The 20,811-nt window shown below is 39.9% G+C and overlaps 1 protein-coding gene across 1 annotated transcript in view; it reads right to left on the reverse strand.

Moving 5' to 3' along the window:
* LOC126473373 (uncharacterized) overlaps nucleotides 1-20,811 on the reverse strand; it is an 89,147-nt gene that overhangs the window by 46,804 nt on the left and 21,532 nt on the right. Inside the window, exons 4-5 of the mRNA XM_050100380.1 lie at nucleotides 12,669-12,843; nucleotides 9,894-10,150 (exon numbers count right to left, since the gene is read on the reverse strand). Coding sequence (XP_049956337.1) covers nucleotides 9,894-10,150; nucleotides 12,669-12,843 — 432 coding nt within the window. The remainder of the gene's footprint in view (nucleotides 1-9,893; nucleotides 10,151-12,668; nucleotides 12,844-20,811) is intronic.

Genomic DNA, 20,811 nt, shown 5'->3' on the forward strand with positions numbered 1-20,811 from the left:
AGCAGCCGTGGCAGCCTCCAGTAGCTCCAGCACCGGCATCGCCATCGTTCGAGATGCCCCAGCGAGAGCCGGCCCCCCTAGCAGGCCCGGTTTCTCAGGAGGCTGGTTCCCCTGTGGTCGTCCCTTCCCCTTCGTCCCCACCATGGGGTCTTGCCCCTCCCGGGGTGGAACAGGATCCGGAGTTCGACAGCTTGTCGCCCGTTCTGTCCCGGGCTCCGGTTGTGGGGCAACGGGGGCCTCTTCGTGTGGGTCACTTCCAGCCGTATTCGAAGGTTCCGCCTCGAGGGTTGGCAGATCCCCTCGACTCAGGCCATCCAATGGATGTGGAGGTCATCGCTCCTGCCCGACGCTCCACCTTCCGACGCAGTGGATCACAGTGGCTTCACTCCCCGAAGGAGGATGAGTGCAGTAGCCACCAGAAAGATCGCAGGAGGCGCACATTGGCACGGCACGTCCCGGACGGTAGTTGCCGCAAGTAGAGTCCCGTCCACCAGAGGGCACGCGAGAATTCGGACGCGACCTCTGCCGGCATAACAACAGCAACAACTCCGGCAGCACGGGCCGTGCCCAGTCAGTTAACATCGGGCATGCCTAGGACACAGTCCCAGTCTACGCCAAGTGAAGTGCGACGTAAACATGAACATTGTTACTACAGTTACCAGCTGGTTAATATTGCTGGCAGAAAAATCTCTCTGATCTCAAAGTTTTCTGAATCAGACTAAATTATTTATTATGTACAAAATCATTTCAGAACCAACAGGTGAAGTGGAACAGCTGTTTGCTGTTTTTGAAGATTAGTCATAACATCATTTTAAGTTTTTGGTGTTACGAACAATGGTTTACTGATTTAAAAAATTGTGTTTGTATGTTTTCAGGGAGACACTTACAACTATTTTAAGTATGTCTCTTTTAGGTTGCACTGTAAGGTAAAAAGAAGGAAGATTAATGTAACATCAAAGAATGGTCATAAAATATGGAGCACAAACCTAGATTGGAAAAGGCTGGGTCCTTTCAAACGAATCATGCCAACATTTACCACACTCTTAAATGATTTAGGCAAGCTGCAGAAAATCTAAATCTGGATGGCTTGGGGTTTCAACCACTCTCTTACTGATTACAAGTCTAGTATCTTATCACTGTGCCACTACATTGGTTGGTGTAAAGCAGAAATGAGCTATGAAAACACAGAATGCTTTGCAAGGTACAGAGTACATCAAAGTTCTGTATTAAGGCATAAGCTATTCTTCAATGTGGGTAAGAAGACACATTAAGTTGCAGACAGGCATAATTAAAAGACATGTACATAAAAGTTTCAGCCACAGCCTTCATCAGCAAAAGAGAAACACACACCATTGATAATACACACAAGCAAGCACACCTCATGCATACACGACTGCCAACACCAGCATCTCGGGCTGGGTCCAACATTGTTGATAATCCTACCTGGCATTTCCACTGTCTCATATGCTATTCTTCATATTTACAAATGATTTACAAAACCATTTAACTGAAGAAGAGCCTATGTTGCAGGTAAATAACAGACTCTTTTTTTTTTTAAATGTTACAATGGACTGAGATGCAACAGAAAATTTATGCAACAACAGAGTAAGCAGAAAGATGGTTAAGGAACAACAGCTTGGCTGCAAATGACGACAATATAATACAGAAGAACTACAAACATGTAAAAACTAAATCTCTGCCTGAACAGGTCCAACAGTACTGCCAACCACCCTGTCATCCTCTGCCAAGAGGCGTCAGTGGATGCGGATAGACATGTGGTCAGCACATCGCTCTCCTGGCCTTTTTCAGTTTTCATGACTGGAACTGCTACTTCTAAGATAAGTAGCTCCTCAATTGGCCTCACAAGAGCTGAGTGCATCCCGCTTGCCAACAGCGCTCAGTAGAACGAACAATTACCCATCTAAGTACTAGCACAACCCGACAGTGTTCAACTTCAGCGATCTGATGCTAACCACCGTGGCAAGGCTGTTGGCACATAAGAACTAAAGCCAGAGTGATACAGTAATACGAATGAAGTCAGCACTGAACAAATCACCCTGCACAACATCTCTAGGAGAAAGTTGATGGTAGTAAGGATATGGCACTGCCGAGTGAAACAAGCAAACATTGTGATGTTTTAACAGTGGTTAGCCACAATTGAGTAATTTCAGTATCCACAGTTTGCTAAAATATTGCTGACAGTTTACGGAATATGAGCATAACTAAACAGTCATTTAAAATTTAATCATGGAACACACCGTTCAAAGAATTTAAAATCATACTCACAGGTTTGCTGAAAAGATAACATTTGGTGCAACAATAATGTATCAGCTTATAGACATATGGATTAATGCGTGCGACCATATCATTTAGGAACATCCAAAACTTTATTTTGAGAATACTATTTACATATACAACACTGGAGCTTGAAGCTGACTTGTGTAAAATCACTATGATGCCTGGTGAAAAAAGAAGGAGGCAAAAGCACCATATGATTTGTCACATTTTACACTTTGGATACTAAGCCTGAGGATGGCTCAGGCCACAAACACTTTGTTCAAAAGTCTGCACCTGAGTATAGCGATTTTCTTGATGCATGAACCACCTATCTTTCAAAAACTGGACTCATTTGAGACCCATATGGGAACAAAGTACAGTTGTCTCACCACCTGCCCCTTGATGGGTGCTGCCTTCTGCTGTCAATTTCTAGAATTATTTTGAAAAGAACATTAGATGCAAATAACAGCTGCTGTTACGAATGACTGAGCCAATTTGTGTTGCAGTTTCGTGCATTGACTCAATAGGTCTTGCATTATTCCCCCCCCCCCTCCCCTTCCTATGATGTCACATTTACCGTGCAATATGTTGAGTGAGCAAGAAATTACAGAAACTCAAGAGGAAGAAATTGCTCAATAACTCATCTCAAACACTGTTTTTGGAAGGATAATTATATTTTCTGTCATCATTATTTCAAAATTAGTTATCTATCAAAGAACTAAAGTAAAAATGAAAAATAAATCTTGATGCCTGGTCTGTTTTTAGTATGTATTACTACTGAAGATATATCAATTACATATATGGCAGTGATACTTTAAACAATGGCATAAATGGCCAGTTTTCTAGACCCAACATGCTTTTTAGTGGCCTGTATTCAAAGTGTTAATTATGTAGTTTTAGTTCATATACAATTAGCTAAACATATGGTAGAGTAATGTCAACAAAGATGATGAAAGCTGCATGGAAACTCTTGGATGGAATACAAACATCACTTACATTAATTATTTAAGTAACGGGTAAAGGATAGAAACATAAAACAGAACACACACACACACACACACACACACACACACACATTTTTTTCCCTTGACAAGGATACCCACAGAGCAATATTGTCAGACAACATGCCTCTGTCAGGATGTGTGTGTGTTTGTGTGTTTTTAAGCTGTGACACTGTGTTCATTCTCTTGTTTACATACACGCGTGCTGATTAATGAATCCACTGTTACAAGTTTAAGGAAACCTATTAAATAAAAAAATACTGAAAAGAGGATACACCTGCAAAAAGAATGTTGGGCATATTCACTAACCATATACTTGAAGCCTAATAAGTCTGTCTGGCTTTTATTTCCTTGACTGTGAATGGTAAATGATTTATTTCCCCAGTTACAAGTAACTGACCTGTAGCCAGCGTGGCTAAGTGGTGGAGCTGCCACTTTTGGGCATCCTAGAAAACTTGATAACAGTAGAACATGGAAAATAAAAGACATATTTGGCTGTGATATCTCATATACTTATGATAATGATCCTGGAAAGAAACTATAAAAGTCATGTCAGGCACAATTAAGAGAATGCTCCTGAATAAACCCTGGAAAAAGACAATAATAATTTTATAATATTATAACCATACCTTTACCGTCAATGGATCTGAAGTATGAACTTAAATGATGAAACAACTACTGAGAATTACAGTGGGGAAATGAGACTTTTGGTAGCACACAAATTAGAAGATCACAAGAACAGTAAGATAAAAGAGGCGCTCCATGATCTACAAACAGTAAAATAGACCCAGTAATATAGAAAAGAATGACATAACCATCTACTATGTATGGATCAAAGCTGGACACCAAGGAAACAGGCAAACATATGGCACCAAATCAGTGTAATATGGCTTATGGAAAACAGTTTGGAGTCAGCTCGGCACTTTTGGTTTCGTAATGGCCAGCATGTAGGCACGTTCGCTGATTGGGTGAAACAGCAATGTTTTTACAAGCTAATCTCGTCACTTTTGAAACTTTCTGGGCAATTAAAACTGTGTGCAGACTGGGACTCAGATCCAGAACCACGCATTTTACTGTCAATGCTCTTACTATGTAGGTGACCCTCACAGCTTTACACCACTAGTACCACTTCCTACTTTCAAAACTTCAAAGTTCTTCAGCATACCTTGCACTCCTGGATGAAACGATACTGCCCAGAAACGGCTTAGCCACAGCCCAGGGGGGCTGTTTGCAGATTGAATCTATTACTCTGCACTGGAGAGTGAGCGCTTTGAAACTTTCAAGCAGATTAAAACGGTGTGCCAGACTGAGACTCCAACCTGGAATCTCAACTTTCATGAGTAATGATCTTACTGACTAAACTATCGTGGCACAATTAACAACCCACCATTACAGCTTTACTTCCACAAGTACCTCTCTTCTGCTTTGTTTTGGCTCCAACACACTATGCAATGATCTAATAATGCTGCATAATAAAATACTCTCAATGTTTTACTCTTTCCCAAACAGTCAATCACTACAATACCTTAGTCTTTTCCCAGTTAAAAATGGATTTCAGTTTTTTCAATGTCCTTCCATCTTCCCCACCCCAATTTTTTACTGGAGTTCCATCTGAGGGATGTAATCAAGAATTCATGTATCAGCTACAGCCATATAAAAACACCAGAAAGTTTTCAGATTATGCTTCAACTTCCTCCAAAATAATTTTCAAATGTTTTTCCTGGAATATACAGGGTGGTCCAATGGCAGTGGCCAGGCCAAATATCTCACGAAATTAGCATCAAATGAAAAAATAAGAAGAACAAATCTGTTCTGAGCGTGATAGGGCTATGGATGGAACACTAGATGGTGCTGTCATAGGTCAAACTGATAGAAACTACATTTTTTTAAAATAGGTACCCCCATTTTTATTACATATTCATGTAGTATGTAAATAATATGAGAGAAGCAAAGTTGCTACTTACCATATAGCGGAGATGCTGAGCCGTGATAGGCACAATAAAAAGATTCACGCAATCATAGCTTTCGGCCATTAAGGCCTTTGTCAGCAGTACACACACACACACACACACACACACACACACACACACACGCACGCACGCAAGCGCAAATTGCACACACATCTGCAGTCTCAGAGAGCTGAAACTACACTGCAAGCAGCAGCACCAGTGCATGATGGGAGTGGCAACTGAGTGGGGGTAAGGAGGAGGGGGCTGGGGTGGGGAGGGGGAGGGATAGTATGGTGGGAGTGGCGGACAGTGAAGTGTTGCAGTTTAGATGGAGGGTAGGAGAGAAGGTGTTGAGGGGGGAGAGGGTAAGTAGCGGAAAGGAGAGAAATAAAAATAAAAGAAATTAAAAGACTGGGTGTGGCGGTGAAATGACGGCTGTGTAGTGCTGGAATGGGAACAGGGAGGGGGCTGGATGGGTGAGGATAGTGACTAATGAAGGTTGAGGCCAAGAGGGTTATGGGAACGTAGCATGTATTGTAGGGAAAGTTCCCACCTGCGCAATTCAGAAAAGCTGGTGTTGGTGGGAAGGATCCATATGGCACAGGCTGTGAAGCAGTCATTGAGAAGAGGGGTATCATGTTTGGCAGTGTGTTCAGCTACAGGGTGGTCCTCTTGTTTTTTGGCCACAGTTTGTCTGTGGCTGTTCATGCGGACAAACAGCTTGTTGGTTGTCATGCCTACACAGAATGCACCACAGTGGTTGCAGCTTAGCTTGTAGATCACATGACTGGTTTCACAGGTAGCCCTGCCTCTGATGTGATAGGTAATGTTAGTGATCAGACTGGAGTAGTTGGTGGTAGGAGGATGTATGGGACAGGTCTTGCATCTAGGTCTATTACAAGGGTATGAGCCATGAGGTAAGGGATTGGAAGCAGGGGTTGTGTAAGGATGGACGAGTATACAGTGTAGGTTTGGTGGAAGGCGGAATACCACAGTAGGAGGGGTGGGTAGGACATTTCTCATTGCAGGGCACGACGAGAGGTAATCGAAACCCTGGCGGAGAATGTAATTCAGTTGCTCCAGTCCCGGATGGTACTGACTTACGAGGGGGATGCTCCTCTGTGGCCAGACTGTGGGACTTTGGGAGGTGGTGAGAGACTGGAAAGATAAGGCACAGGAGATATGTTTTTGTACAAGGATGGGAGGATAATTATAGTCAGTGAAGGCTTCAGTGAGACCCTCGGTATATTTAGAGAGGGACTGCTCGTCACTGCAGATGCGACGACCATAGGTGGGTGGCTAGGCTGTACGGAAGGGACTTCTTGGTATGAAATGGGTGGCAGCTGTCGAAGTGGAGGTATTGCTGGTGGTTAGTAGGTTTGATATGGATGGAGGTACTAAACTGCAACACTTCACTGTCCGCCACTCCCACCATACTATCCCTACCCCTCCCCGCCCCAGCCTCCTCCTCCTTACCCCCACTCAGTCACCACTCCCATCATGCACTGGTGCTGCTGCTTGCAGTGTAGTTTCAGCTCTCTGAGACTGCAAATGTGTGTGCAAGTTGCACTTGAATGAGTGTATGTGTGTGTCTACTGCTGACAAAGGCCTTAATGGCCGAAAGCTATGACTGTGTGAATCTTTTTATTGTGCCTGTCGCGGCTCAGCATCTCCGCTATATGGTGAGTAGCAACTTTCCTTCTCTAGTATGTAAATAAATAGAAATGTTTGAGTTGGAACATTTGTTTCGCTTTGCGATGTGTGGCGCTTCTCACAAATATAGCAACACATCTGATAGCACTGTGCGCAATCCATTACTTACATTAGGTACGATAATACGCTTGTCTAGTCATAATAATTAAGCGTATACATAATCTTTTTAAAATGGAATGTTTAACAGTCACAGAAAAGGTAGATGGTGTTTGTTTATAGCTATTGTGATCAAACTGCCCAACACACTTGTGTTATGTATGTTGATCGTTATCCCCTGACTGACAGCATCCAAGTGCCTGGACCTTTCATCAGATAGTTAATGTATTTAAAGAAACCAGAAGTGTTCAGCCAAGGAAGAAGGCGCAACCAAGAACTACAACAAATGAAGATACCTAAATAAGTGTTTTAGCCACAGTTTGAGCTAATCCGCACATCTGTAGCAGACAAACTGAGCGGGAATTGGGAATTTCAAAAACGTTGGTTTTGAAAACTCTACATCATCATACATTTCACCCTTACCATATTTCTATGCACCAGGAATTGCATGGTGGCGATTTTGAATATCGTGTAAGTTTTTGCCACTGGGCACAAAATAAATTAAAAGACAGTAACAGGTTTTTTCAAGAGTTCTATTTAGCGATGAAGTGTCATTCACAAACAGAGTTAACATAAACCGGCATAATACGCACTACTGGGCAATGAAAAACCCACGATGGCTGTGACAAGTGGAACATCAGTGACCCTGGTGTGTTAATGTATGGTGTGGAATTATGGGAGGACATCTAATAGGCCCTTATTTTATTGATGGCAATCTAAATGGTGCAATGTATGCCAATTTATTAATTAGTGTTTTACCAATTCTAATACAATATGTTTCACTTCATGACACAATGGCAATGTACTTTCAACATGACGGATGTCCGGCACATAGCATGCATGCAGCTGAAGTGGTATTAAATAGAATATTTAAAAACAGGTCGATTGCTCGTAGAAGCACCATACAATGGCCTGCACGTTCACCGGACTTTACATCTCTGGACTTATTTCTTTGGGGAAAATTGAAAGATATTTGTTATGATGATCCACCGGCAACACTTAAAAAGTATGGGTCAGTGCATTGTAAGTATGGGTCAGTGCATTGTCAATGCACATGAGACAATTACTGAAGGAGATCTACTTGCTGTTGAGAGGAATTTCGTTATGCGTATTGTCAAATGCAATGAAGTTGAAGGAAATCACTTTGAGCATTTATTACATTAATGAGGTTATTACAGTCACTCACGCAGTAACAGCATGTGTTCCCATGATTTATAATAAGATTACTAAAGTAAATGTATCACATTGGAACAACACAAATAAAGTCCAAATGTAACTACTTTTTGTGTTTTAATTTAAAAAACCACATTGTTACCAACTGCTCATCTAGATGGATGAGGCATATTATAGTTGTTGGAAAATTACAGCACCACCCATCACAAAGCAAAACAAATGTTCCAAATCAAAATTTCAAATTTATTTACATACTATGCGAATATGTAATAAAAAATGGGGGTACCTCTTAAAAAAAAATGCAGTTTCTATCAATTTGACCTATGGCAGCACCATCTAGTGGGCCATCCATAGCACCATCTGTTTTCCCCATCACGCTCAAACAGATTTATTCTTCTTATTTTTTCATTTGGTGCTAATTTCGTGAGATATTTGGCCCGGTCACTATCAGTGGACCACCCTGTATATGATCTTGAGTCAACAAACATGGCACCCACCTCACAGGATATTAAGAACTGCTCGACCTTTTCTATTGAACTTTCAACTAACTCAATAATCTCAATCTTTCATCACGATACTATGAATTTTGTCAACCTTAATTTTGGGTGAAACCTGTAGTATCCATCTGAAAAATCAGGCTACCTTCCATTCAGAAGGCTGTTGCATGCAGCAACTGTTATATTGACTTGTAAATAATAGATTTCACCTATCTGTCGTCCTATTTAAATTTTATTGGCATATCTAGATTTCAGCTAGAAACTAGCCATTCTCAATGCACTATCTTTTTTGATCAATGCATGTAATGCCTGTTGGTCGGGCTTCATCTACAGTTCATTGAATACTACTCAATACTATTCAATGAACAGTGGATGAAGCCCGACCAACAGGCATTACACGCATTGATAAAAAATGACAGTGTATTGAGAATGGCTAGTTTTTCTAGCTGAAATCTAGATCTGCCAATAAAATTTAAAAAGGACAACTGATAGCTGAAATCTATTATTTACATCTGAAAAACTTAAAATTTTCAGGGCTCACACCAGTACATGTAAATTTATTTATCAACAATAATCATTCTAAAGTCTCTGTGAAGTTTTCCAAATGTTTTTCTTTTAAATAATAAAAATTTATTCATTTGTAGGTGACATCAGTCACGTACAACTGCTTCCAAGGAACTACTCAACATTGCAACTGTTTGGGGGGAGGGGGCAGACCATTAAGAATTATGTCCATACACAGTTCTGTTGCTTAACCCAGCTTTCTAAAGTTTAATAGGTATACACTAGATGTATTAACCCACCACTGTATATTCTATCATAAATCTCTCATTTCTCATATTTGTTTTAAACTGGCATTCTGTGAACTGTTTACGAAGAGACTCATTCTGAGACAGAATAGTTTTGAGCCTGATGGTACCATGGAACCTGTGAAAATATGCTATCAGAGAGGGATTTCTTTGATGCTGAAATTCTCTGACTACAGTAAAATGGAGTGGATGTTATTTTTAAAGCAATGAAAATATATCCTAAAAGCATTGCTGCACGGTAAGTTCTTGAGAAAACTTGTGTTACATAACAGCATGGCACACTTCATCCTTCTATACTTACACTTTTGGATGGTAACTGACTGACATTTTGAAATTTATCAAATGACCAGTATGTGTGTGAAAGAGATATTTCCCTACCTTATTAGCACTGGAGAAACCTTCAAGATTTTCAAGATTAGCCCTTAAAAAGTCTGCTAATTTTGAATCAACTTGCTCATAGGTTTTTTGCTGCTTGTGGTGAGCCTTTTTATTTGCAGCATCTGCTCCCATTTCCACTGGGTGATGCAGTGGTAATGGTACACCAAATTCTGCTCCTGCTGCTGAACTTGGATATGCAGCACTTCTCAATAAATTTGCAGCAGCCTCTTGAACTGAAGGATTTAACTGGCTTGTACCTGAAGGGATACAGAAAATAAATCTTAAGAATAAACCTGCTGAGTGTAATTTCAATTCCAATTAATATAAAATAAAAGTCATCTGTACCTTAGCTTTAGACACTTTGTAAACAGCACATGTTTAAATAATGAATATAATCTACAGTCATGCATTTTCCCTATGTTCAAAAACGACTGTAACTTACAAAAATGTGAGTACTGTCCAATAAAAATCTTTACTACAGTAAATATGTTGTGGGAAAACGGGTGGTTACAGGTCAGTCTGCAGTTTCAGAGTCGTTAGGAGCAAATTCCAGAAGACAAACTTCCTGCCAAGGCAGGCTGATTGCTTGGATCGGCACCACACAGAGTCACATGGCATCTATGGGAGGTGCGGATTTTGAGGTTCCACAGGATGCTTGCAGCAGAAGGCTAAAGGATACTCAAATGTCTGATTGACACTGTTTATTTGCAATCTGACTAACTAATGCACTGAAAGCTAAGTCTGAACTTTAGAAAAAAGCGAAGTACACAACTGACATTGTCCGAGTCTGTGGGGTGAGAGCTAACAGAAATAACAATCACTGGCACCACTGCGAAGTTTTAACTTTGAGAAATGCACTCCAAGTGAGAAATACAGACTTGCAAGAGGTTACCCAAGGCTGGTGATGAGCGACAAGGAGTTGGCATCCCAACAATCTGACTAAGAATTTTCTCTAATACAAAAAAACTTGGGTTTTTAAAGGATTGTGGCAGCTCATTGTTTCTCTCATGATTGGGGCCATTGTTGTAGCATTCTAACCTGTGTAAACCCAGTCCAAAGACAGTTTGATGCAGCTCTCTACACTACTCCATCCTCTGCAAATCTTTTCATCTCCAAATAACTACTGCACCCATTTGAGCCTGCTCAGTATACCCAGCTCTTGGTCTCCTCCTGCAATTTTAATCCCCCACATGACCTTCCAACAATAAATTGAAAATTCCTTGATGTCTCATTTCTTTTAGTCACATTATGCCACAAATTTCTTTTCTGCCCAATTCCTTCCAGTGCTTTCTCATTAGCTACACAACCTAGCCATGTAATCTTCAACATTCTTCTGTAGCACCACATTTCAAAAGCTTCAATTCTCTTTTTGTCTGAACTGCTCATTGCCCATGTTTGACTTCCATACAAGGCTGCACTCCAAGGAAGGAGAGAGAAGGCAGCAACAAGACTCTGAAGTGATACGCATGGTATTACCTAAAGTCAATGTTTTACTTATGAAAATAAATGACAATTCAAAGATCAATGATATGGAACAGAAATAGATCAATTTTTATAACTTTTTTAATGCAGTCTATTCTCAGACTTATCAATCTCTAGTTTCATTCCTTACTGAACATCTTCAGATTCAATGCAATTGCAGAGCAACCAGTCAATTTCAAATGTTGGGTACAACATGCTGACTTATGAGGAATATGTACAACACGTGAAACCAACTGGTTGCTCTTGAACTATGATGGAGCTAAAGACACTCAGTAAAGAATGAAACCAATGACGATTTGTGAGGTTTCCTTTGCTTTTGGAGTAGTTTATCAAACATGGCTGTCAAACCAAAGTGGCTCTTTCCCATCCTCACAACTTTGCTCTGCACATACCTGTCTACGGCTTGTGCATAATACTACTGAACTTGATCCATTTCTACTCATAATTTGCAATCCCAAAGATGAAAGTTCAATGTTGACTACCTCCTCAAGATTGAAGATTTAATTCCCAAATACTGTACTGCAGCCACATAACATATGTCTTATATCCAAGAGGCTATTTATGTTAAGACAATATTAAAAACTGACAAACTATTATACATATTGGGATGAATGTTCACTATGCAGTAGAGACTGTGCTATTCAAACTTCCTGGCAGATTAAAGCTGTGTGCTGGAATACTTGAAAATGGGACCTTTGCCTTTTGCGGACAAGCACTCTACCAACTGAGTTGCCACTCTCACAGCTTTACTTCCACCAATACCTCATCTCCTGCTGGGTAAAAATTCATTTTGGAAACACTCCCACAGGCTGTGACTAAGCCATGTCTACGCAATATCCTTCTTCCAGGAGTGCTCATCCCATGGCATGCAGGATAACTTCTGTGAAGTTTGGAAGGTAGGAGAGAGGTACTGACGAAAGTAAAGCTGTGGAAGAGATTCATGAATCGTGCTTGGATAGTCAGTCATACAGCACTTGCCCATGAAAGGCAAAGGGTCCAGTTATGAGTCACAGTCCTCAATATTTTTAATCTGTCAGGAAGTATTCTACATATCTTTGAAGTAAAGTGAACAAAAGGTGGTATATCAATCAGTTAAATCAAAAGTTAAGAACACTATTGTCAGCTACTCATGGAAAATGGATAATGAAGATACATTATTTATGATTAGTATAGGATGAGAAGAGATGTGTTACAGCTGCAGTATACACCACAGATATTGGTGTAGCCAACTAAATTGTTCCATTTGTCACACATTGCAGACAATGGCACACATATCAGCCTGCTAATACAAACCTCCTGCTGAATCAGGGATGTATGTAGGCGCACTAAGGTGCATGCCCTTCTGTGTTAGTTCAAGTTGGTTCTTGTAATAACGACAAGCAGCATTTGGGCAATTCTGGACCACATCCACGATAAATTCTTTCTCCATTCCAAAACATTCTCTTCCAATTGTATAGGACTCCATTACCTGTAACCAGAGTGCACTTTATCAACAACAAATTTTAGTTTTCAATACCTGTGATTCTACACACCTATGCAACGAAACCAGAAAATCCTACTGCCTCAAATTTGTGATATAACAACAATAGTAATAATAATAATAATAATATAATATGCGAGCAGAAAAAGGTCTCTACAGTCTTAGAAGTTTTATTCCAACGTAACTAAAATAATAAGCCTTTTCTCCCTTATGTGCATCAAAGAATCAGGTGCGTGAACATATTTGTTAAAGGAAAACTACAAGATAAGAAACTGCTTCACTATTATCTTGGAATTAGACTACTCAATCTGCTTTGGGAGATTTAATCAGAAAAATGTAAAGGGGGAACAACTTTCAGCCAAAGGAGGAAGTGTAATGTGGAGTAGTAAAATTAATGTATGGTCAGCTGCTCTGATACAATGCGCAGATGAAGTGTATGAATCCAAAACTACAATCAGTTTCAAGATGTATGTCATCTGATTTTAATCTAATGAGGAATTACCTCCGCCCTCCCAAGCCTAGGGTCTCACCTTACAAGTAATGAGGCAGGAGGAGGAGGAGGAGGAGGAGGAGGAGGAGGAGGAGGAGTACCACCCATGTAAAAAAAAAAAGACTGGGCCTGTAAGGGCCCTTTGCCAAGGATACAGGTGAACATAGTCAGAATTTTTAGACACTGAAGAGAATACAGCAGTCTCAATTTGTAAAAAGCAGAACAACTATCTCTGTATCACATTACCTACAGTGCATGCACTCCACAGGAGCAGCTATAAAAGGTGTTTGCTCTCCATGTTAGGGGTAGGGTAGCCTAAATATATGCTGGCAATAGCTCTACTATGCCTTTGGGAGTAGTGAGCTCATTGCAATAATAGCCTACATATGGAATACTTCAAACCGAGCCTCATGAAAGGTTATGGCATACCCTGCAGTGACCCACAGTTCTTGGGGTTCTGGGTGAACCATGGGAAGTGGATGGCTAGACATTGGTGGTTATTATTAATGTGATGACCATGACTGGTGGGGCTTAGTAAAATCAAGTGGAAGGGAAGAAGAAGGAGGAGACTGAGGAAAGAATGCACACTTTATGGAAGCTGTAGACAAGAAGCCAAAAATGGAGGGGCTGCAATACTAAAACCAACTCTACAAGAATATGTGGACACAATGGAATACACAAATGACAGGATGATGACGATTTAGCTGAGGACAAGTAATGTAGCGAATGATTATATCCAAGTATAAGCACCACAGACAGGAAAGAAAGAAGAGAGCACTGAGAAATTCCTAGAGAAATTAGAGAATGAAATTACTGCTTCAGCATATTCTTCTAGGGTTGGTTTCACTTGATCAAAAACTAAACCCTTAATCCTAAGTGCCTTTCAATGAGAGCTGTGTCATCTGCATACGATTACATTGTTTACCCATATTATGAATAATAGTTATGCCGTAATTACTAAGTTTTTGTTTTAATTACTTTTGTTTTGCTTACACAATCAATGCCTCACAAAGATCAATGACTACAACAGACATATTCTTCTGTTCATTTAATGCTTCAGCTACACAAGCTAAATTGTTTGCTACTGTTGTTTCCATAGATCTGCATTCTTAAAATCATGATGTATCTCATATAATATGATATTTTTCTTTATGAAATTTACTATTCTTCTTCTGAAGGCAGTCTCTACTATTTCAGACATGGTATAGTAAATAATACTAGGGTGATAATTCCAGGGATCTTTCCATCTCCCTTTTTATATACAGGCACTACATCCCCCACCCCCAAGGCAACAACAAAATATTCTTTTTCTAAGACTGAATTTACAAGAAGAGTCAACTGTTGCATCAACCAATGACTGCAATGCTTGATTATCATAGTAAATATACCATCTAGGTCTGGGGATCTTATCTGAGCTTTTTGCTACAGGATTTCAGCAATTCTTGAGTTTGTCTACTACCTCACCATAACACTAGTTACAAGTGTTATTGATTTCATGTGATGATATGGATCTGTGTATTGCTTTGCATCCTTCTACAGTGTTATTTTATCTCTGGGCTGCCCTATTTGAACCTTTCCTATTTTTGTTTATGGGGGACCACACAGTATTAAGACACATTATCAAGCAGTATTAAGACATATTATTCAAAGTAGTGACTTCATCTAAATAAAAGCTAGAGATGATTATTTTATCAGTCTATTGCATTCTTTCTTCTTTGCTTTGTAAGCATCAAGGTTACCACATAACTGGTATATATTGTAATTTTCGTATAATATCTTAAACGCTACATGACAATAGTCATATTCCATGGACCCTACAGACAGTTGTCTCTCCGATGCAGAAAGAAGTCAAGGATGCACATTTAATTCAAATGTAAAACAATGAAATAACATTGAATTACTGTATTGTGGTGCTAATTCTATGTTAACATATTACATTAAATTTTAGAGTTTCTTGAAAATACTCTTCAATGGAATTGAGGGACTTTCCCGACAGTAATTTCCTGAATTCAGTCTTAAACTTCACTACTTTGTTTACAAGACATTTGATATGCTCTGGTAGGTTGTTGAAAAATGTGTGTACATGTGTATCTGACCCCTTTCTGTACTAAAGAAACCCACTGAAACCTTGCAAGGGTTATTTTTGGCTCTTTCATTATATTCAAGCCTTTCACTATTTCTTATGAAAAATGAAATATTTGTGATGACAAAGGACATTAATGAATGTGTGTATTGTGAAGCATCCTATTTGTCAAAATACCCAGTTTTTGGAAGAGGTCTGTGCAGGATGCTCTTAAACAAACACAGAAATGATTCCTGTACCACACTTCTGTATAATGGAATGCCATCCCTGAAATTCGAATTTCCCCAAAAAATGATTCCATAACTCATTAGTGAATGGAAATATGCATCATCTCCTATATGAGTAATAATGTTTGTTGCACACATAGTTGACCCAGGTGCTTCATTAATTCTAGGCAGTGGGTTTCCTATGAAGGTTATGATCTGTCAATGTTCTACTTCTTATATTTCATTGTTTGAGAAACTTATTTTAGCAGCCTGTGGAGTTTTGTGAGAAGTATTGAAATCTATTTCCTAAGTCTTGTCAAAATTAAATGATAACCCATCTGCTTTCTACCATCTGTTGATGTTTTCAAATCTCTCATTAGTTGCCTTTTCAGTAAGAGGACTTGTGTTATTTTTTATTCCCATATTTGTATCATCCACAAAAAGTAAAAACATGCCTAATGTGAAACTGAAAGTGTAATATCATTTACATATGTTATGTTGGCAGTTTGCAGTCATGGCTGACGGTCGCACACGCCAAGTACTCTGACATTATCAACAGCAGTTGATGAACACAATGTGCCGGTTTGGATAAATTGCACTGCTTTTCATGACTTCCTGACAGTGTCTGTTTAAGATTGTTCTTAAAAAATATCGGGCTTCTAGTTTTCATTCATTTCGTGTCTTCTGGTACACAAAACTTACACTCAGCGAATATCTGTGTGGCATCTACAAACTTATGTTTCACGTCTGCCTGCTGCCTAGAAGTTAGCTGTGCAACTCATCGGAAGGTAACTAACTAACCAACCAACTCAACCAAGCTGGTTGCAGTGGCTATGGGAGTGTGCATTTTGGTGTCTGTGTTGTGTATGTGAATGTATGTGCTATTGCTGGCAAAAAGAGCAGTGCTTGAAAGCTTGTTTTCTGTTATGTATTACTGTGCTCCCTGCATTGATCTTCTCTAGGTGAGTGGTTGCCTTTCCTTTATTTTAAGTTTCTTCCATCCAGGAATTTCCATTACTGTTAAACAGAAAAGTAATGCCATGTGATAAATGTGGATGTTGCCATAGGTTCGTTAGTATGGGAGAAACATGTCAGGGTTGCGGGTTGGTGTTTCATTGTGTTGACTAAAGCAGGGAAGCCAGTGAATGAGGGCTCTCCCATGGACCTGTAGATTCTGCAGTCGAGACAAGAGACTCACAGAACAGGGAAAAAAGATTTGTACCCTTCAGGCAGAATTAGAAATAGTATATCTTGAATTAGACAGGTTGAAGCGCAAAATAGAAAATGGGAACTGGCAGAAGGTGACAAGTCATAAGCAAAAGCAGAAAACCTCTGAAATTACATTTCAAATTCCAATCACAAATCACTGCATGCAACTCACACCTGGCAGGAGAAGTAAGTGTGGATGATTAAAGGGACCAAGGTAGCACATCATCATCCTTTTCCTTGAACAGATAGCTCTACATGACTGTACATCAGAGACAACCTACCGCACAAAATCCAGAGGAAGAAAATCCGGAGGTCTATCAAAGGTCAACAAAGGCCAGATAAGGGACAAAACAGAAGGAAGGGAGATATAGGAATAAAGGCAGGCGATGTGCCCCATCCAGGGGGCAGCTGGGAGCCCCCAAAAGCAGCGAGCAATGAGGGGGACATACATCCCTCACCACTTACCAGAGGTACCCCACTCAGAAACTGCCAACAAAAGACTAGCAACACTGACAGGGCAAGAGAAGCACAGACAGACAAAATATGAAGAAGTCAAACACATCACACAAGATGGGGGAGGAAGAATAAAAGGGCTGGGATGGATCACAAAGCCCAGATAGTCACAGCCTGGTCTGAGCAGAGGAGGCAACACAGTGTTCTTCGAACACCTCAATGGCCCGATACAGTTAAGTGGCCCTCCCTTATAGAAAGTGGTAAAAGTCCCAGTCATGAATAAAACTTAATACTAAGTCAGCCACTGAGGCATTGTCTCTTAACACCGGGGGTAGCAAATCAGGGAGATTAAGAATCCACCGCAGGGCAGCTAGGAGAAGTGAGGGGTAGCTCCATCGCGAACGGCTGCCCAGTCAAGACTGAGTGTCGCAGTAGACTCGGGTTGGAGGGGATTTGAAGGGAGAGAACCAAGCTACATGTCAGTGTTTCCAGATCTTGCATGAAAGCATTCCTCACAGCTCCAGTGCCTTGGAGATCTTATTTTATGGACTTACCTTGTACATTATACAATAAGTATCAAATAAATTTAAATTTTTTTAACAATTTTTAAGTTCAGTGACTTTTTTTTTTAATTTTCTAAAGTAGCCTATGTTCTTTTTCAGGGTTCAAGCTATCTCCATACAAAATTTCATCTAAACTGATTTTGCAGTTTAGTTGTGCAAAAGTAATGGGCTGAGTTACTTTTGCATTTATAATATGGGATGTCTACAACAGAATGTCCCAGTTTCAATGGTATATTAAAACAGTTTAATTTAGACTATTTACAACAAATTGCACATCAAAGTGAAAGTAAACTAGCCCAGTTTTCCTACAAATATTCAGTATGTGCACCTTTAGTCATACTGTACACATCCAACATAAAATCCAACTGTCCCCACAATTTGGTTAACAAGTCTGGAGCAAAGGAAGCAACAGTCTTTTCAATTCTGTGTCTCAACCTTGGCAAATTATTAGGTAGTGGCAGAATGTAGACACTGTCTTTTATAAAGCCCAAATGGAAAAAATTGCATGGCTTGAGGTCAGGTGAATTAGGTCAGCAGCAAAGAGCTCCATCGTACTGACCATTACAAGCAATCCAACAGCCAGGGACTTCCGACATTCAACCACTCCCACAAAAGAAGATGCCAATGGGGAGGGGCTCCATCTTGCTGTCAAAGTTTAAGTCATCTTCTACTTGGGGAAAGAGCCATTCTTGCAACATATTCAAATAAGCCACCTGTGTTACGGTAGCTTAAGTGCAAAATCACAGAGAGGGGGAGGTTGTATACTTGACAATGGGACACAACACAGGAAATGTTTAATTTTGGGGAATCGCTTTGATATCATACAAGTTCATGAAGATGTTCTGAACCCCTGATTAGAACATTATGGGTATTTACCTTCCCACTTCGATGAGAAGTTGCCTTGTCACTGAACAACACATGATCAAGAAAGTCATCTCTAAAGCAAGTACCAACTGTAACTAGTATAGACACATGTGTAAACATCTCTTAAAACCTCCCACATGGTCGTCTTTGGCAACTGAAGCTCAAGACTTGGTTTCTGAACAGATATCTTACGACTATGCAGTTAAGATGCCATGACACAGTCATCACCATCATCTTCAAACAGTTTTGGTCATCACGTGCTTTTCCCTGCACACATACATCCAGTCATTTTCAATTGACTACACCATGAGAAGATGTCTACATCACATGGGGGGTGACAAACTTTAGATGGAACACACACTGAACTGAAATTAAAGAGTCACTCTTAGCAAGCTGCGCAACACAAAATGCCATGTTCAGGAGATGACACTTTGTGTATGTGGCACTGCAAGTGGAAACCAACAAAGCAGTACCAGCATATAAGCTTATTGAAAATTGTGAGTAACTCTTTAATTGTGACCCTGAATTCCCAACACTGTACGATGCTTAAAGCTGACACTACTAAAATTTACAACTAGGACCTTCTTTTATGGACTCCTTACATTAGTATGGGTAATTGTGAAAGCACATTTGCTTCCAAAACCAATTACTTCTTCCAACTAGGGTCTGAACACAGCTGAAGCTTTCCTCTGGGACACTAACATATGGCTTTACTAAGTTCAGACATCTCCATGTCTCTCACATACTCCCAGTCGCTTTCAATCAACTATCTCTTGCTAAAGACTGGATCCACCACCGATTTACCATGTCAAAAACCACACTGCTCCTCTTCTAACTGATCTTCCACTTTTTCCCTCAATCCTCTTTCCAGTATCCTCTTCATTATTTTACTGCTTTTGATACAAGTGTAATCCCTCGACAGTTACCACACACATTTCTGTATCCTTTCCTGAAGATTGGAATTACTGTTCACTTTTCCCATTCTGTGAGCACACAGTTCTGTTGCATATGCACCTTAGCAATCTACATAACATTGCAACCCAGTACCTAGAGTTGCCTTTATCATCTTCACATTTATTTCATCTATTCAAGCTGTCTTTCCTGTTTTCATTCTTCTGACTGCTAGTTAAGCATCTAGTACTGTATCATCTTCCTCTTTTTTTTCACACCCAGATCCTCCCGCTGTACTTCTCTTTTCATAATTATTTTTACAATTAGTAGTTTGTCAAAGTACTCTTTCCACCTTTGTCTTATCTCCTTTGGTTGTGGTATTAGTTCACCACCAGCCCCTTTCATCAGCTTTGTGTAAATTCTTTCATTCCTCTTACTTCTTTTAATTCCACGACTTATTCTTATCCTAATTAACACCCTTTTCCATCTCTTGTATGAATTCCACCAACTTTTCCTCATTTCTTCTGCTACCATTTCCTTAAAATTCTTTCTGCTTTCCTGGTATTTCCATTTGCTTTCTTCAATTTTGTCTCTGTTCTATTCTTGTCATGAGTTATTCTTTTCCTTAACTGCTTCCTTCACCTGCTATTTCTCTGATGGTGTCTCCTTATCCTTCATCCTTCCAGACATCCTGCCACAGGTGTTCTCCACATTGTTTACAAATGTCTCTTCAAACTTACCCCATTCCTCTTCCACATTTCAATAGTCAGCACTTGGGACTTAAAGCTTAAGCAACTCACCAAACTTTTTCTGTACCTTTCTATCTTCTTGCTTTTACACTTTTATTTTCTTCTACTTTATTGCCTGTATTCTTTCCATTTTACCCATCCTCATCTTTGCCACCTTTGCTCCATGGTCTCCACGAAAAGCTTCTCCTGGAAATGCAGTTACACCCATCGACTGCCAAAGATTTTGCTTTTGCACCAGGAAGTAGTCCTTGTCCTTCTTTCTCCCCAACCATTTGGCTATTTTTCTTACTGACTCACATAAGCCAATAATTCATACATTTATTTTACAAAACTCACATAATTTCTGTAACATAATTCACTACAGTTTTTCATCATTCTTTCTCCCATTTTCAAATCCAGGAATGTAACAATATTATGAGAAGGAAAGTTGCTACTCACCATATAGCGG

This window comes from Schistocerca serialis, chromosome 4 (genome assembly GCF_023864345.2).
Source record: "Schistocerca serialis cubense isolate TAMUIC-IGC-003099 chromosome 4, iqSchSeri2.2, whole genome shotgun sequence".
In the NCBI taxonomy this organism is placed as follows: Eukaryota; Metazoa; Arthropoda; class Insecta; order Orthoptera; family Acrididae; genus Schistocerca; species Schistocerca serialis.